The sequence below is a fragment of the Corylus avellana genome, chromosome ca4 (assembly GCF_901000735.1).
Source record: "Corylus avellana chromosome ca4, CavTom2PMs-1.0".
Lineage (NCBI taxonomy): Eukaryota > Viridiplantae > Streptophyta > Magnoliopsida > Fagales > Betulaceae > Corylus > Corylus avellana.
Window position 1 is genome coordinate 18,558,322 of NC_081544.1, and position 18,425 is coordinate 18,576,746.

Consider the following 18,425-nt stretch of genomic DNA (forward strand, 5'->3'; position numbering starts at 1 on the left):
ATTGGATGATGAGGTAAAGGTACAGATTGTTGAGGAGGAGGCAGGGACGGAGAAACAACAAGGGAGGTATCAAGGTGATCAAGAGGGTGTGAATTGAAAATGGGGGAGACAGATTCAGTGTGGTCTAATGGAAGGGTGAGGGGTATAGGGGAGGTAGGTGGGCTTGTTGGGATATGAGATGAGGGAGGGGAAAAGGAAGTAGATGGTGAATGAGGAGTTAGGGGCGGATCCAAGGGTGCAGGTACATGAGGAGAAGCAGGAGGTGGGTTGATAGTTGAATGAGGTGTATCAGTGGGTGCAAGTGATGACTGAAATGAGGATGGCAAAGAGAAACTTACCGGGTTGAGCAAAGGAATATCATTCTGTGCAATGAGCTTGGAGGGTAGCAGCATGGCATCAGGTTCCTTGGCTGGAAAATTACTCTCATCAAACACCACATGTCGAGAAAGGTAAACTTTGTTGGTGGTGGGATCAAGACACTTATACCCTGCATGATGATAACCAAGAAACAAGCATGGCTTTGACCTATATTCAAGCTTGTGTAGACCATGAGGACGCAAGAGAGGAAAACATTTACACCCAAAAACCCGAAACCGTTGGTAGTCAGGTGCTTTCTTATATAATTTAGAAAAATGGGATTTGAAGTCTAGAGTGGGAGTGGGTAGCTGGTTGATTATATATACAGCAGTTATAAAAGCATCAACCCAATACTTGTTAGAGAGATGAGCATGCGCAAGGAGAGTTAGGCCGGTTTCTAAAATATGTCTCAATTTTCTCTCAGCAAGCCCATTTTGTTGAGATGTGTGGGGACATGATTTTCGGTGAATGATCCCATATTGGTTAAAGAATGATTGAAATCGAACTGAGTTATATTCTCCACCACCATCAGACTGAAATTGTTTAATGGTGGTAGAAAATTGGTTTTCAACCATGAGTTTAAATTTGACGAATTGATCAAAAACTTCTGATTTGGCATATAAAGGATAAATCCAAGAGAAGCGCGAAAAATCATCAATAAACACCACATAATACTTGTAACCACTCACAGAGGAGACGGGTGAAGTCCACACATCTGTGTGGATTAATTGAAGGGGATGAGTTGAGACACGGTTGGATGGATGGAAGGGTTGTCTTTTGCTTTTGCCCAACTTACATGAAATGCAAACATCACTTTTATTCATATTATGAAAAGACAAGGGTAAAGAAAAATTCTTAATAACACGTGAAACGATATCAAAGGAAGGATGTCCTAATCGAAAATGCCATCCCATTGAGGATGTCTTTATTCCAAGAAATGCAGTGAAGGAGTGATGATCTCTAAGAGAGGATTTGTGAAGCCGAAGGGGGTAGAGGCCATTCTCACTTCTGCCCTCCAGCAGCACCGCATGAGTCCGGTAGTCCTTCACATAAAAATGATGAGCAGTTAGAATAAAATAATAATCATTGTCCATACAGAAACGTTGAATAGATAACAGATTGGCAGTGGCTTGTGGACAATGAAGAACTTTATTAAGATGAAAAACAAAATTAGAGGGAGATTGAAGGGTTGTAAGACCAGTATTTGTTATTGTGAGCCCAGAACCATTACCAACAGCCACTGTATCATCACTCTGGAAAGGTTGTTGTAAGCTCAAGTACTCTAGGTCATTGGTGATCTGGGCATTGGCACCACTATCAGCAAACCAAGGTTGTTCTTCAGTGGCGGCATTAGTTTGAGCCACCATAGCAGCCAACTGAGGTGGTGGATGCTTGCCTTGATAAGCATAATCCATGCGGTGGAAACAATCCAGTGCTTGATGACTGATTTTTCCACAGATTTGACAAGAAGGCCTACTGCTGCGAGTAAACTGGTTGTCATATGCTCCTGGACGAAAGGCCAAAGGACTTTGTCCTCTATTGTTGTATGGTGGCCTGACAGGGTGGCCAGATGCAGGGGAGTACCCATACTGCCGAGGGTGAAAATTGTTTGATCTTGTAGCAAATGAATAGCCATGTTGACGAGGAGAGAAATTGGATTGAGAACCCCGTGAGAGAAATTTCATGGGCTGCTGTGATGGGGTTTTGTTCCTCTGCTGCCAGTTGCGGTCACCTGTAGGTTTGTTAGTAAACAAGGCAAAACTAGCTGGGTCTGTAGAATGAGTTTGCTGCTGCTGCAAAAGTGTCTCATGATTGAGTAAAAGATCACGAAAGACATCAAATTTCAAAGTTTTGTCATGTGTAGCCATTGCATATGAAGTAATAAAATTAGTGAAGGAAGGATTCAAACCACCAATGATAAATGAGATGAGATCCTCATCAGCAAGAGGACTACCAACTATAGCCAATTGATCAGAAATCCCTTTGGCAGTCTGAATAAATTCTGCACAGGTTTTATTTTCTTGGCGAATGGTCTGAAGTTGGCGTTTCAACTGAGTGATGCGATACTTGGATTGGGACGCAAATCTGTTTGCCAAAGAGTCCCAAACTTCTCAAGATGTGTTGAGTCCAAAGACAGTAGACACAACATTTTCAGACAAAGTTACAAGGATCATACTAAGAAGACATTGATCCTTCTTTGTCCAATCCACAAATGCTAGATTAAGTACTTCTTTACCTTCACTATTAGGAGGTAAGAATTGAGGAGGGCAAGGCTCTGAACCGTCAACTATGCCCATAAAGTCATGACCACGAAGGATTGGCCGGAATTGAGACAACCATGTTGGATAGTTAAGGTTGTCAAGCTTAATCTGAACTGTGGGAGTGGGATTTGGAAAAGAGAAAGCAGTGCTGCTAGAGGCGGCCATTGAAGGATCGAAATTCAGCGTTGGCTATAAGGCTCTGATACCATAAAACAATGAGACACCAAAATGGTAGTTTATTATTGAATGAGTAATCACATAGGATGTCTTACACATATATACATGTATACAGCAGTATAACAAAAATAGAAAACAAAACACTGATTGCTAATTACATGGGATTGACTCTAATTCCTTCTTTATCTTGATTATTCTCTTTCCTTTTTATATGAGCTTGAGCAGCACGTTAGTGTATCAAATCTTGGACAGATTTAATATGTATGGATCTTTCCTCATTGGCTTGTTCACATCTTTCCTTTCTTATTGAGATATGATACTATTGACAACAACTGGCATGATCTTCTTTTTATTGCACGAACACAGTCTGTGAGGATTTATTCTCAACTTAGCCTTGGACAACACATTCCAAATCAAGTGTAGCTTGAGTAACTGATGGAGGTGTATTACAGGTTGCAGTATGTATTCTAACAGGTTATATATTTATAAGCTTACAAAGATTTATATGTCACTTTAAATATTTGTATCAGAAGTTTTCAAATTAGAAAAATTGTTTATTGTCACTCGAAATTTGAAGGGTATATCATTTTTATTGAGGTTCATTATGAGGTAAATAAAATTTAATTAAGTAAATAAAATTCTACCAACTCTATGTGGGCTACTTCTCATCTTTCTAATATGAGATTAGGGTGTTACAATATTAGTCATCCCCATTGGTCGCCTCTGTAACGACCTAGATTTTAAAACTCTTATTTAAATAATATTAAGTAGATTAAAAATATAATCGATAAATTAGAACAATGATATGTGGATTAATGATATTAAATAACTATTTAGTGTTAAAGGTATATTACATTGATTTTTGACCTCTTATGTATATTACTTCAATTCTAAAAATTTAGCTTCACTAATATGTTTATGGGCATAATCAAACCCAATCTAGTGAATAAATTATTTATATTGGTGTTTAGCGAAGTCATAAATTAATTTGAAGCTTTTCAGTTTTTTAGCCTAAAAAGCAGTGTCTTAATTTTCATACTGTCTAAATGAGATTAAAACTGCTAAAGAAAGATACCAAGGCTAGCCACCTTTGTTGAAAGCTTAAAGTCTTCTAGTAATTATGGTTATAGTATATATCATGATTATAATGATTTAATAAGACAAGTGGCCAAGTGGGAATGCAAATAGTTAAAGCCTAAGTTGAATTGGAAACTTTGTATAGGCCAAAAATAGACTCAAACAAACTCGGATGAAGTCGAACCGAAAATATAAAATGTTTGTCTCGGAGTCCTCTATCTACTCTCAAAATTTCATGTCAATCGGAGTAGGTTTGGACATTGAAAAATGGATCGGAATACACTGCCCTCATTTTGGACGAAAATTATAATTGGTATAGAGCATGAAATATGGACTAGGTTCATTCTTTTGGTTAAATACATCTCAACCCTTAGATGAAATGTGTAAAAATAAATCCTAACCATTCATTCTCTTATAAATAGAGCCTTAGCTAAATTCACTTTCACTTAAGTTTTTACAATCTTAGAACAAGTAAAATTGTTTGCTCCTCCTTTCATTTTATTTCTTAGTTCTAGTCAAATACCATATAGCCTAGATCTTTCTTGTAGTGTTCAAGCGTTTTTCTAAAACTAGCTACCTAGAGAAGATTTGGTGGAGTTTTACTTCTAAAGGATTATTGGGTAAGTGTTTCTTGTATAAATATCATAATTTATTGCTTTTATTACTTGTCCTCATTTAATTGTTTAAAGACCCAATAAGCGTATAATGTAAAATAAAGTAATGGATACAAGTGAATTAATAATAAAGAGTTAGTGGACAAAATCAATTAAGGACTTATAATATTATCTATAGATTATTTACTTTACAGTATTTACATTCAGTCATTTCTTTTATGTCATTTAAATTTCTGTTCATATTTCTGGCGATAAGGACCATTTGATCTCATCTCCGAAATATGCATTATTTACATTCAGTTATTTCTTTTATGTCATTTAAATTTCTGTTCATATTTCTGGCGGTAAGGACCATTTGATCTCATCCCCGAAATATGTATTATTTACATTCAGTTATTTCTTTTATGTCATTTAAATTTTAATTCATATTTTTAGCGGTCATTCCCAGAATATGAATTCAGTATTTACATTCAGTCATTTCTTTTATTGTCATTTAAATTTTGATTCATACTTTGGTAGGTACGGACCATTGGTCTCATCTCCAAAATAAGAGTCATGTTTTATATATATTATTTATAATACTTGTTTGTATTTAGTGATACTGGCCATTAGCCTCGTCACCAAAAATGAATTCAGGCATAAAGCTAGTTATAAGTAACTATCTTAGATTAATATAATAAAATGAGTAAGTAAAGATGAAGTGACGGATAATAGATAAATATAAAAGACGAGGGTCTTTAAGCAATGATATTATTGGAGAATGAACTAAGTATTGTTTGTATGTATGTATTATATGCAGAAGTGGAGCAAAATACTACACTAAGGAGAGTAAGTATGGATATACTTACTGAGTACTAGCTTTGTTTTATTGTTATAGGAATTCTTATTTTGTCTTATTGATATAATTTTGCAATACAACTGCTGCATAATGTGTCTAATAAAATGGCTGATAAGATAGCCACCTTAAGAACAAGCTGGGTGGATTGCCGCGAGGAACTGTCGGTATCTCAGTGGATGGGGGTATATAACCGTCCAACAGGCCTAATATATAACTAAGCTGGGACGGTGTAGTTGCCAGCACCAAACAGGTAAACCTCTAAAGTGTGAGGGACATAACGGACGTAAGCGGGCTGAGAGCTCATGAGAAGAGGTCTGAAGAAAGATTATCATAAAACACAAACTAATCTGTCATTACGCTGCATTTACAACTCATTCATTATTATATATTTTAGTCTTTAATCTTATTTGTTCAAACTAGTCTTTTTAGTCTTTATATCTAGGAAAATAGATTACTCACTTGTTTGCCTATGTAAATATGATAACGTCATCTTTACATAGATCTTGATGCAGGGATAGAAAGTGAGGACGATGGTCATTTTACTGGTTTTGATGGTTGATAGACCATCTGCTACAGGATTTATGCTTACTCTATGGAGCAAGTCTCATTTATGTTAATTGCTTTTATTATGTATGGTGATTTGTGTAAACTTAATAGATATTACTATGTTAATTTAGGTGCCGTCTGTGGCATATATTTGGTACACCTAGTGTGTACATATGTTGTAATGAAAACCATGTTTCTATTTTATTTAATAATATATCACCTCGAGGTATTTCAGTCAGCTCAACTGTGTTGTGTAAGTTATTACTAGGTCATAGAAAAAGAAAAAAATATACATACTCCGCTGTAAGATTGTATTTTCTAAAGTTGCAGCGTCACGACTTCGATATTTGCTAGTTCAAATATCGGGGCGTTACAGCCTCCTCAATCCTCCCATCCAACTTGAGTCTTACAAATTTAATAGTAAATTTGTAAAAGTTGGGCAAGAAAAAGACTAATGAAAAAGAAAATAATCATTTATCAAATGCAAAAGGCAACATGAGGCATGAGGGCATGGAAATGTTTGATGAATTTAGGTCTCCCACTATTATGGGGCAATTGGTTTCCTTTTATTAACTATAACTTACAAGTTTCTATTTGGGTACTCTATGCGCTAATCATTATTCATACCATTTGACACCAGGGTTTCACAGCTTATAGACTTGGATGCAGAATCAAAATAAGGGCATGCGATACCAGGTAAGGGGACACAACACCTAAAATCCAAACAAATTTTATTATTAATCTTTGAAAAATTGTTGAAAATTTTATAAAGAATCCATTTACATGACTTTCAATTGCACTTCCTTTCATATTTTAATGCCATGTTTTATTCGATCATATGTCATTATTGAAAAATGTTACATATTACAATTACCTCATTTTTATGAGTTATGCCTGAATGTGATTATGAATGAGAGGAGCTGATCACAAAGTTTTATGGTATATTATACCATTATAGAAGAGCTTACAAGATCATATGAAACATTACATGTGCATTCATGTTCATAAATGTTTAACTCTAGGGCACGATTATAGTCATGATCGGTACCACCTTGGTAGCATGGCAAGCACATCGAAGGACAATTATGAGAAGGTGTGTGCTATCGACTGGGTGACCTTCACCTAGGGAAGTTTCCAACCCAGTAGCTCTCCCCTGTGACGACAGGATGAGCATATAGGTCCTTTGGGACAAGCCAACGTGCGCCGCTCATGGTAAAATTGCGGTGTCGAGTCAAATGGTAAAACAACTATTTTGAAAGAAAGGTAAAAAGAAGTGCTTACTATCACATTGGTAGCATGGCAAGCACACCAAAGGATGATTATGAGAAGGTGTGTGCTATCGACTGGGTGACCTTCACCTAGGGAAGTTTCCAACCCAGTAGCTTTCCCCCGTGACGACAGGATGAGCACATAGGTCCTTCGGGACAAGCCAACGTGCGCCGCTCATGGTAAAATTGCGGTGTTGAGTCAAAGGGTAAAACAACTATTTTGAAAGAAAGGTAAAAGGAAGTGCTTATTCATTTTATAACTAGCTATTATTGCTTTAATTGTAATCATTTTATTAATTATTGCTGTACATGATTGAGATTATGACATAAAAATTTGTATAGCATGTTTATAACATCTTGGTGTTGTGGCTACTTACTGAGTTGTTGAACTCACCCCTTCTCCCTATACATCTTTTTCATATTGCCCTATATATCGTAGTACTGAGGACATGGGTACTGGTGGGCCTCTTAGTTGTTAAAGACCCGATCATTTGGCCCAATGGTTGGGACACTTAGACATATTGCTTTGTGGACTAGCAGGAGCAATAGTAGTAGAAGTGTCTGGGACTCCATTCTATAAAGTAGACCGCTTGGGAGGAGCATATACTGTAACTTTATTGCTTATGAGATTATTAAATACTAGCACATTATGTGTTTGTGATTTCATAATGAGAGTTTATAGTACGTTGGTGATGTTATGTTTTTGTGGTGATCATATATAGGAAAATTCTTATTTTTATTAAGAATATATTACAATTGCTCCCAGTCGCTCTACCTCTAGAACTTAGGGCGTTTCAATACGTAAATGAGTAGCCAATTTATATGCTTATTTTAGTGGACTCTTGTTGTAGTGATGTGTGAAAAATTGTGTATTTATGCCTTTTGTGGTGTATGTGATGAGAAATAAACGATAAAATTTTTCGAAAACTTTGAAGGAAATTAAGTCTTTATTTTTCAACATCAATCGTTTATGTTCTCATTCGGTGATTAGTTATCATAATTTTCTTGTTTTGTTGTTCTTACTAATTAAGTGACTTCTCTTGTGTACATAGAACATCTTACCTTTTTTTAATAATATTTCGATTACTTATAACAAAAAGATAATAAAAATTCTTACAAAGTAGAGAATTTATTCCATGATATTACAAATCACAAGACGAAGAGTAGGAGGAGTAGGAGTAACAAAAGTTACATTGGAGGACTCAAGTCTGAGTACAAATCCTCCCCTTGTTGATACCCAAACAACCCCCTCTCCAACACCCACTCTTCAATCATTGCCTGAGAATGCAATGCCTGGTCAGTAGGCACAAGATGCCCTGCCCCTAAAACCACAACATTACTCAAACTCCCCCATTTCTGCACATACCCAGCAAGCTCTCCTTTCACCTTCCAAACCTTCCTCTCCGCCATTACAAACTCCTCAATCCCCTCCCATTTCATCGTCTTCACCCAAGCCTCCGTTGAAACCACCCCATCCCTCAAATCAAAATGCCCTTGATACAACAGCACCCTGCTCTGCTTCACCAGAGCCTCCACCATATATTTCATACTCTTCATCACATCGTCGTGCAGCGCATCCCCAACGACGTCGCTGCACTCCTCAAAAGCCACCGATTCGTTCGCCCCCAAGGCCCTCTTCACCTCCTCGCTTTGTAAAAACTCGGTCACCATTTCTGTCTTGTATGGAGCTTTCCGAGTGAAGTCGTATAATGTCGCCAACCCTGTCATGTTCTGCAACAAACGCAGGACCCCTGTTCTAGCATTTGTTGCCTCGCTCCAATTCCTTGATTTTGTCAGCCCAATTGCCTTCCATTGCGCTTTCTCCAGCTCCCTCTTCTGCCTCTCATTGATCAAACCAGTAAAGTGAGCATTCACGGCATGAGTACCCACCTGGGTCACCGGGTCGGTCAACCCGTTTCCAATAGCAACGCCTGCTAAGTTGACCCGCTCGGACGCCGGCAAATCGGCATTCTTCCTGATAATATAGTACCCAATTGCCGGAACATACTTGCCTGCATAGCTCTCACCAGTGATGTATATCGGCCGGGACTTAAGCGATCGGTCCGATTCAATAAAGGAAGTGATCGCGGCCAAAAGATGCTTGGCAACAGAATGTTGATCTCTTGGGATTTCTTCGGGTGTGGAGGCAATGCTGAACCCGGTTCCAATCGGGTTATCGAGGAAAAGAAGGCCGAATATGCGGTTCCAAGAGCCTGGATTGGGTTCGAGAGCAAGTGGGTCGGATTTGGCCTTCTGGAAGTTGACACGCCAGGGGCCGAGCTCGAAGAAGTTACCGATCATGGAGGAGCAGCCAGGGCCGCCCTGGAGCCAAATAAGAAGAGGGGTTTGGGAGAGCGGTGAAATGGGTTTCTGGGCTTCGTAGAAAGAGTAGAAAATGGCGGAGCCGGTGGTGGGATTGACGGGGAGGTAGCCTGATTTGGTGGGGAGAGCTTCCTTTGAAAACGGAGTGGTCGAAGTGGGCGATGATAGAGCTGGGATGTGGTGGAAGAAGGAGAAGAGGAAGAGGAAGAGGAGGAGGATGGAGTAGGAGCCTGTTGACTCCATTACTGTGGAGAGCTGACTGGTGAGGAACCGAGACATCAGAGAAGTAGTTGTGAATATTTGTAGAGGTGTAATGCTAAATATAAAGAAGATTAAAATTCTTGTTTTGTCTTAATTTTAAGGGTTAAATATTAAATACCTTGGGTTTTGTTGTTTTATTTTCTCTCTTAAGATTTGATTTTTATTACAAGAGGTTCATGTGGTTTTAATAATAGACTAAATTAATCTTCTGTCGGTTGAGCTTTAGTTGACTTAACGAAAATTCACGTGAATCAATGAAATATTGATACGTAGCACATATTTATTTATTTTTTTAAAATTAAAAAATAATGTATTTTAAAACAAAAAAAAAATAATAGAAAAAAAAAATTGGGGGTGGATCTTGGCTCCAAGGGGGTCGCTCGGCCACTCCATTGGGCCTTGGCCACCCCCACTTCATTTTCAATAAGACAAAAATATCATTACAAGTTCAAAGAAAAAAAGAAAAAAGAAAAAAAAAAAAAAAATCCTCTCAAACTACCCTTCGATTGGCTATATTTTCAAACTTTCAATTGTGATAATGTCCACTACATAAACTACCAAAAATTGACAATGTACCTCCCAAGGCCAACAAAACCGACCCTAAATTTGTTTTAATAAGATAAAGATATTCCAATAAATTTGAAAAACAAATTATTTGTTTTCTTGAAGAAAAAAAAAAAAAAAAAAGAACGATTGTTTTTAGATTTTCAATACTTCTTGTTTTTTTTTTTTCAAAATGTTTTAATTTTTAATTTTTTTAGAAAATTATTAAAGGTATTTACAATATTGGGGTAACATTGTTAATTTTTTGGTAGTTTAAATGACACATTGTCGCAATTAAAAGTTTAAAAATGACATTGACAATTGGATAGTAGTTTAGGGGTATGCGAATTTTTTCCAAATAAAAATAAACAAAAAAATTAATTAAAAAAAATTAAAATGATTCCCTTGGTTTTTCATTTTGTTTCTTTTTTTTTATTTTTTATTATTTTTAGTTTAAAAAAGACAAGGATACAATTAATAATTTGAAGAAAGATTGATAATAAAATAATAATTTGGACCCTATCTAAATCGTTAACCACATGAGTAAGTAAAATGGTCCCACAAAGAGCCGTGAACTTTGTCAAGTAGTCGGTCAATGAAGCTAAAGTCTAACACGTGTTGCTTGATTTAAGTTTTTCAATCCTGTACGGTTGGTGGGTTCTGGAAAATTAGTCTTCTTCGACAAAATTTCTTAGCAATCCCAAGTTGTTTTTTATTTTGTCCCACCCTCTTATTATTAATGCAAAACATATAAATAACACTCTTGAAGTTTTATATGATTGTTAATTTAGTCCTTGTATTTTTATAATAATACCTATTTAACTCTTTCAAACTACCACTTCAATGACAATCTATCCCTAAACTATTAATTTCGACAATTTAACTCTCAAATTACCAAAACAATGACAATGCACCCTCCCAATGCTAGCAAAATGATAAAATTACCCATATATAATTTTTAATAAGACAAAAATACCCTTAAAATTTTGAAAGACAAATTAAAATTTTGTATTTTTATTTTAATTTTAGTAAGGGTAATTTCGTTATTTTTTTTCAAAATTGAGACTACATTATCATTGTTTTAATAGTTTGAGGGGTAAATTGTTGCCATTGAGAATTTGAGAGGCAGATTGTTAATGGAGTGATAGTTTAATAGGGTTAAATGACTTTACCCATATTTTTAACTTGAACAATTTAACCCTTACAAGTTGTATTTATGACAAATCAAATGAATAGAAAAAAAATGCACATTGCATTCAGAAAATAAAAATAGTATGAGTAATTTCTATAATTTCAAAAAAAAAACAAAAAAAGAAAGTAGATTTTCAAGTTTAACAATGCCAACTATTAAAAAGGTAGCATATTATTGTTGAGTATTAAATATATTTTCATCATGTTCTTTACTCTTTATTTTGTTAAAAAATTTTAACTTAAAGAACTGTCTTTCGGTTTTTTAAAAGAAACAACAATGCAAAAAAGAAAAAGAAGCTTTTTGGAAGAAAAATATATACTTGTTTTTATTTATTTTTCTAATTGAATAAAGAAAATGGTTATAAAGGAGGGGTATCATTTTCAATCTTGATCCAAAAAGAATAGAGAGTGGACGATCCTAAAATCGAAAGATTGGTTAACTCCTCAACGACAGACCCAAAACGAACTAAAATAGTATAGAAATACAAAAAATGGTAGGAAATGAGTCAAACAAGTGACAAAGTCCTTTCAAGGAGGTGCACAAAGTGGTTCAAAAAAAAGGCACAAATTAAGGCGAACCAACATGAGCCCTCACTTAGAAACATTAACAACCATAGAAGGATATTGAAGCTAAAGAGTTGCCACCAACTCTTCAAATTTGCAACTTTTTTTATTTTTTTATTTTTTATTCAAAGCGGGAGAGAGAGAAAAGGGAAAATTTGCACTTCAATGATTGAAGAACTTTGCAAATAGAGACCAAGAAGCAAGTGAGCTGTTTGAGAAAGTAGAGTAGAATGGAAGACACAGCACAAATAGGTGAAATTCCGTTCAGGAAATAATTAGGTTTTAATTTTTTTTCTTCTTAAATTAACCTGGGGTCCAGATCATTTGGGAAAAGATATTTAAGTCTTTAACATTTCTCATATAAGAACCATATATAAATCTCATGTTAAGTAATGAAAAATTTTTTTGGAAAGAAGATGCTGAAGTTGGGGAAGAAACCAAAACGGGGACAGGGGAGCTAAAAGATAAAGAGCATGTCTCAACTCACTTAGTTCCAAAGAAAAGTTGATTATATATTATATCTTAGAATCATGGTCATTATTGGGCTATGAATATCATGCCACCCTATTAATCATCCCAGTAAATGTTCATCATAAACTAAGGCCTAATGATTGAAAAGTGCCATAAGCTGAACAAAATTGTTCCCAAATGGTAATAAGCATATCAAAATAGCAACTTGCATTTCAAAGAAGATAATTAGTAAAAAGGAGTGAGAAAAGAAGAAAAAAAAAAAAAAAACAGTAGCTGAGCATTCGTTACACCGATTAAAAACTCATGTAAAAGAGAAAGAAGCATTTCAGCTTCTCCGTGGAGCTCACATACTAATATCCAGAATGGGCGCCAATGCTTGTTATTCATGAGGTTAAACTTTGTAAACGAAGTGCATATAATAATACCAATTTACTGGTCATAGCAACAATTTGTTGTAACCTGCGGAACCAAAAAATCTGCCGATTTCACCAAAGTCGAGCAATTCAAGAAAGAAATAAAATGAAATAACCCATGTAAAGCAGATTTTTGAGAAGTGAAGCAAAATACAAAATTGAAATTCAAGAAAGAGAGAACCCATTACCCATGAACCAAAATTGAAAATATCCTCCAAATAATGAATACCCAGAAGCAAGAAATTCAAGAAAGAAAGAACCCTTGAATCAGAATTGAAAACTGAGAACATTTCTAAAGAGATAAAGTAGATATCAGAGAAAAGGTAAGAAATTTAAGAACACTTACGTTACAGGTGTTGCAGCAGCTAGGACGTTGCTGTTCGGCGGTGGCGGAGGAGAGGGCATTGGCATGGGGGTGGTGGTGCTGTTTCTTTTGTCTAGGAAGTGATAGGGAATATGTTGGACGTGCTCTCTTTTTGCCGATGAGCAATATAGAATAGATAAAGATCATGTGTTTTCGTAACATTTGCTTTTAATGTTCTAAGCCGACATGTCACCTTTTTATTGGAGGACACAAAAGACTTAGTTTGTGTCAAGTCCTTATAGAAGTTATTGGCATATATAAAACATGCGTTGAAATCAACTTTGATAATGGGTTAACTTGAGTTGTTAGATGGGCTGGTTAGTTGTGCAACCCAACTTGGGTAGCATATAAGCAGCAGTTCAGATAGTTAGTAGGCACGGAAAGAGTTGAGTATTTTCCTTTTTCGGTTCATTGGAGGTACTGGCTCCTCCAAAGCCTGTGTAGCAGATATTCATATTCTAAATCATTCCTGATTTCATTCTTCATCACAATTCTATACAATTCCATAAATAAAAATAATTCATTTCAATACTCAAATACATACAACCCAGAAAATAGAAAATACTGCCAGAAACTATAAAGATCTTTCAGTATTATCAGGGCTAGATTATAACTTTTTGAAATCTGAAATTTGGACAAACAATTGGTTTTCTTTTATTAACTATGGTTTACAAGTTCTTTTATTAACTATAGTTTCACAGCTTATAGTAATTTGTCAAAGATTTGCCGTCCAATTCCTTTTTGAAAAACCTGGTCATGAAGTCTGTTAACGTGAATTGCCGGTAAATTGCAGGTTTCTCTGGTGATATCAACTCTGGCAGCGGTCCATACAGGTCCTCTCTACTGCTTGGGTTGAAGAAAACCGCCAGCGAGACCCGCGGTTCATTCTTGGAGTTGGCCAACACTCGGTGCTCTGCACTTTTGTATTCTTCGTTGGAAATAATCTGAAGAGAGAAAAGCCTTAACATTCAGTTTCTTTACAAAAGCCTCTGTCTATGCTACTCAAGGTTAGCACCAAATATAAAATCTTAACTAGCCCTTCTGAATTTGGATTAAGGTATTAAATTATTATTTATCCCAAAAATTTAACATATGATTTACTCATGTAATTAATATTCTAACACTTCTTCTCATGTAATGGCCCAAATTCTCGATCAACAAGTGAGGCCACATATGTAGAATATTTTAATTGAAATAAAGCAGAATTGTGAAGTTAGGGTTTTATTATCATAATATTTGAGAGCACTTAACAAAATAGAGTATATAGTTAGCTGAAGCAAATAAAAACTTAACCTAATAAGTTATTTAATTAATATTTTAGCATAATTCATGTTATTGTCCAAGTTGTTTATCACATACACTATTTGAGAGCACATACAAAACAGAGCATATTTTTTACCTGAAGCAAATCCCCAATGTTAATAACAAGAGCTCCAGGGACAGGTTTAACATCCAGCCAAACCCCATCATGCTTAACCTGCAACCCACCAACATGATCCTGCTGCACCACCGTTAACACCCCTGGATCAGTGTGATACGCGAGCCCAACCGTCAGATCAGGCTGTGGGCAGTTAGGGTAGTAGTGGCCCACCATCACTCTCCCTTCCAAACATGTCATCTCATTCAACCTCTTTGCCTCCACTCCCAGCCCCTCACAAAGCAGCCCCACCAAGAGCTCTCCCAGCCGTTTGATCTCTCGGTCCCACTCAATCACCTCCTTTCTGCATATCTCAGGGATTTCATCCTCATCCACCACCTTCGGACCCAGTCTTATCTGGATGGTGTCCCTGGCACCATTATCGCATTTTTTGAGTTAAAATTACGACCATAAAGAAATGAATTTCGAGGATTACGGTAACCAATAGCATACCTCCAACTGGCGGCTTTAGAATGATACAAGTCGACGTTGGACATGTAGGATACACCGGTGCCTATCTCCCTCCTGTAGAACCGTTCCTTCATCTCCGTCGGTTGCTCGTGAAACCCCTTGATGGAGGCCATCGTACGGTCCAGAACTCCCAACGGGACACCGTGGTTGACAATCTGGAAAAACCCGAAGCTGGAGGACGCGCGCCTGATTTCGTCGACGATGACTGACCGCCGTGCATCCGAGTCCACCCCGGAGAGATCGATTGCGGGGATGACGAGATCGGATCCGGACCGGACTTCGGATCCGGGTTTGAGGTCGGAGAGGGTCTCGGGTGGGTGAACGAAGAAGCGGGGGATGGTTGTGATGCCGGAGTCGACAAGGCCTTTCACTCCGACCTTGGAGTCGTCGAACCGCTTCACCTCCTTGGCTCTGTCGTAGTTCTGGGTTGCACACGTGACGGTTGTCGTTTTGGGACTAGGGTTCCGACCTTCGGATCCACGTGGGTTCATAATTTCGCGTCCAAATCGGGTCTGGAACAGAACAGAGTTTCCGAAAGCGGACATAATTTGCAACCTCTGGAGTGTTGATTCTATTTCTACAAGGTTTTATTTATTATTATTATTTTTATTTCTTAAACGTTCTTATCCGGACTTTTTAGTTGGGCCCTTGCGTATTGCTTCTTCCTAGTTCTGTACAAAAAGACAAAAGAGGGCTCAACCGTTCGTTGGTCGTTAGCAAGACTTGCAAGATACGGCTTGTGTTTTCTCCTTTTGATTTTATCGGAGAACGTCCACATAATTCTCAAATTATCACCTACTTAATAATCTCTTTTCAAACTTTCAACTAAAAAAATGTCATTTTTTATATAAATTACTAAAAAATTATCAATATTTTTCAAGCAAAAGTATCTTTTATTTTTTAATTTTAATTTTTATTTTATTAAGAGTTTTTTTATTTACTAAGTATTAACAATTTATTTCCTTTTATTTTCTTGGGGGCACTCGATTTGGATTTGACGACTCTGGAGCCCATATTTGACAAATAAATACAAGTTGAAATAGTTGATTGAATAAGTGATTGGGAAACTGACAATCCAAGCATTTGGGTCTTTTCTGTGATAATTAAGTGCGCGAACAGGCTTATGTTACTATCAAAGTTTATGAGAAAAGGTACTTTTTTTTTTTTTTGGTCTTTTTCAATACAATATCTTTAATAATTGCCAAAAAATAAAAAAAAAACAATGTCTTTCATAAGTAATTCAAAACACAATTCAAAAAAAAGTAATTCAAAACACAAGATATCTATAAAACACACTCAAAATTACTTTTATTTTTATATTATATTAATTTTATTTTATTTTTTTATTTTTTTAAAAAATCACCATCTAAAAAGCATTAAAAGATGGAACCTTATATTAGACCTGATTTTAGGTTTACCTACAATTTTTGTAACCATCGGTGAACAATACACGAAATTAATGAATTAAGAATTTTGCATAAATTATTTTATGTTAAAACAAATAGAGCATACAATAATAAGATCGACCATAAACAAAATTAATAAATGAGTCTGTAAAGGATAATGATAATCCACCGTGATATACATAGCAAATATTCAAATTCAAATAGATTCTATCTATTATAGATAAGCTCTCTTCTTATCATATTAGATAGACTTCTCAGGATAGATTTTGAATTGTAATTTAAATTATAATCCTTATCTTTGTAGATTAGTCAGAATTTAAATATGTAATTTTGTTCTATAGATACGTACAACCTACGACTCAATTGAGCAAGGCAAAACAACCATTTATATTATTCACATGGTATCAGAGCTAATTATGACTAAATTCTCTCAAATGGCTTCCGCTTCATCCTCTTAATTCGATTCAACACCCACTCTCCATAGCCTTCAAAATTGCTTCTAGCACAAGCTCAAAAACGATAATTATCATCTTTGGAAAGCCCAAGTTGTCCCTCAATTGAAGGGTGTTGACGTCTATAGATTTGTAGATGGCTCTAAACTTGCTCCACCAAAGCAAATATCCACGACTTTTGCAGCTGGCGTCGTCACTGTTGCTAACAATCCAGAGTACAGCCATTGGAATTTTCAGGATAATCTAATCCTTGGAGCTCTTATTTCCTCCATAGAGAAATCTCTTATCCCTCATGTGGTTAATTGTCCGACCTTCCGAGAAGTCTGGACCACACTTGAGCGTATGTTTGCTTCGCAGCCGCAAGACAGAGGCATGCAATCTCATTTTCAACTAGGTACCTTAATTAAAGGCAGTTCTTTCGTTGTGGACTATTTCCACAAATTCACAAATCTTGTGGATACCCTAGCGGCGTTGATGAGCCCTTAAGTGATTTTGAAAAGCAATCCTTCCTCCTCAAAGGTCTTGGCAGTGAGTGACTCTTTTGTCACTTCGGTATATACTCGAGCAGATCCTCTCTCCATTGAGGAGCTCTGTGGGCATCTTCTTGCGCATGAACAACGTTTGGAACACAATCAACCTACGGTTGATCTCTCCACCGCTAATGTCAATTTTGCAGCTAAATGTGGCTCATTCCGTGGTGGTCGTGGTGGCAGATCTTCGTATTTTTAGAATTTTGGCAAAGGTTATTCCTCCAATTCATCCCATCACAGAAACTACTGAGGCAGGGGGTGTGGTAGTGGCCCCTCATCATATTCTCACTCTCACCCTCTAGTGTGCCAACTTTGCCATAAGCCAAGCCATGATGCCATTGACTGTTATCGTTGCTTTGATCAAGCTTTTCATCGGGACTCAACAGCAAATTATCAGGCTTTTTTTTCGACTTCTTTAGCAAATTTTGACTTGGCATGGTACTCGGATTTTGGAGCAACTCACCATCTTACTTCAGATTTAGCAGATCTGGGATTTGGCTTCTATGCGGTAGTTCTCATTACTGCATACCTGCGTTTGCTCAAAACGCAAACGCATATGCGGTAGTGAGAACTACTCACTTTTGGGCACTAAAAAGTGAGTTTCTTTTAAAAAATAATAAATAAATCATTAAAAATTATATTAAAAAAAAATCATTAAAAAACTAAAAATATTAAAAAATTAAAACAAAAAAAACTAAAATGAAAAAATAAAATATAAAACCCAAAGGGGTGGCTCCAACCACCCCTTGCCCAAATGAGGTGGCTGGCCACCCCATTTGGGCCACCACCCTTTTTGGGCCAAGACGTGGCTGGTCTGGGGGTGAACGAACCACTCTTTGGCCATTGGGGGTGGTCCCAAAGGCAAATCCCACCAATCATTTT

At 36.5% G+C, this 18,425-nt stretch overlaps 2 protein-coding genes across 2 annotated transcripts; both read right to left on the minus strand.

Annotated features, from left to right (window-relative positions):
- Nucleotides 1-8,239: 8,239 nt before the first annotated feature.
- On the minus strand, nt 8,240-9,741 carry LOC132177854 (serine carboxypeptidase-like 50). Its single transcript, XM_059590328.1, has one exon. The coding sequence runs from the start codon at nt 9,737-9,739 to the stop codon at nt 8,327-8,329; it is 1,413 nt and encodes a 470-aa protein (XP_059446311.1). The 5' UTR covers nt 9,740-9,741; the 3' UTR covers nt 8,240-8,326.
- Nucleotides 9,742-13,721: 3,980 nt separating this feature from the next.
- LOC132177678 (1-aminocyclopropane-1-carboxylate oxidase homolog 4-like) lies at nt 13,722-15,743 on the minus strand. Its single transcript, XM_059590104.1, has 3 exons — nt 15,138-15,743; nt 14,667-15,054; nt 13,722-14,211 (listed from the first exon to the last, which is right to left on the minus strand). Exons 1-3 carry the CDS (start codon nt 15,698-15,700, stop codon nt 13,963-13,965), a joined length of 1,200 nt encoding a protein of 399 aa, XP_059446087.1. The 5' UTR covers nt 15,701-15,743; the 3' UTR covers nt 13,722-13,962.
- Nucleotides 15,744-18,425: the final 2,682 nt, after the last annotated feature.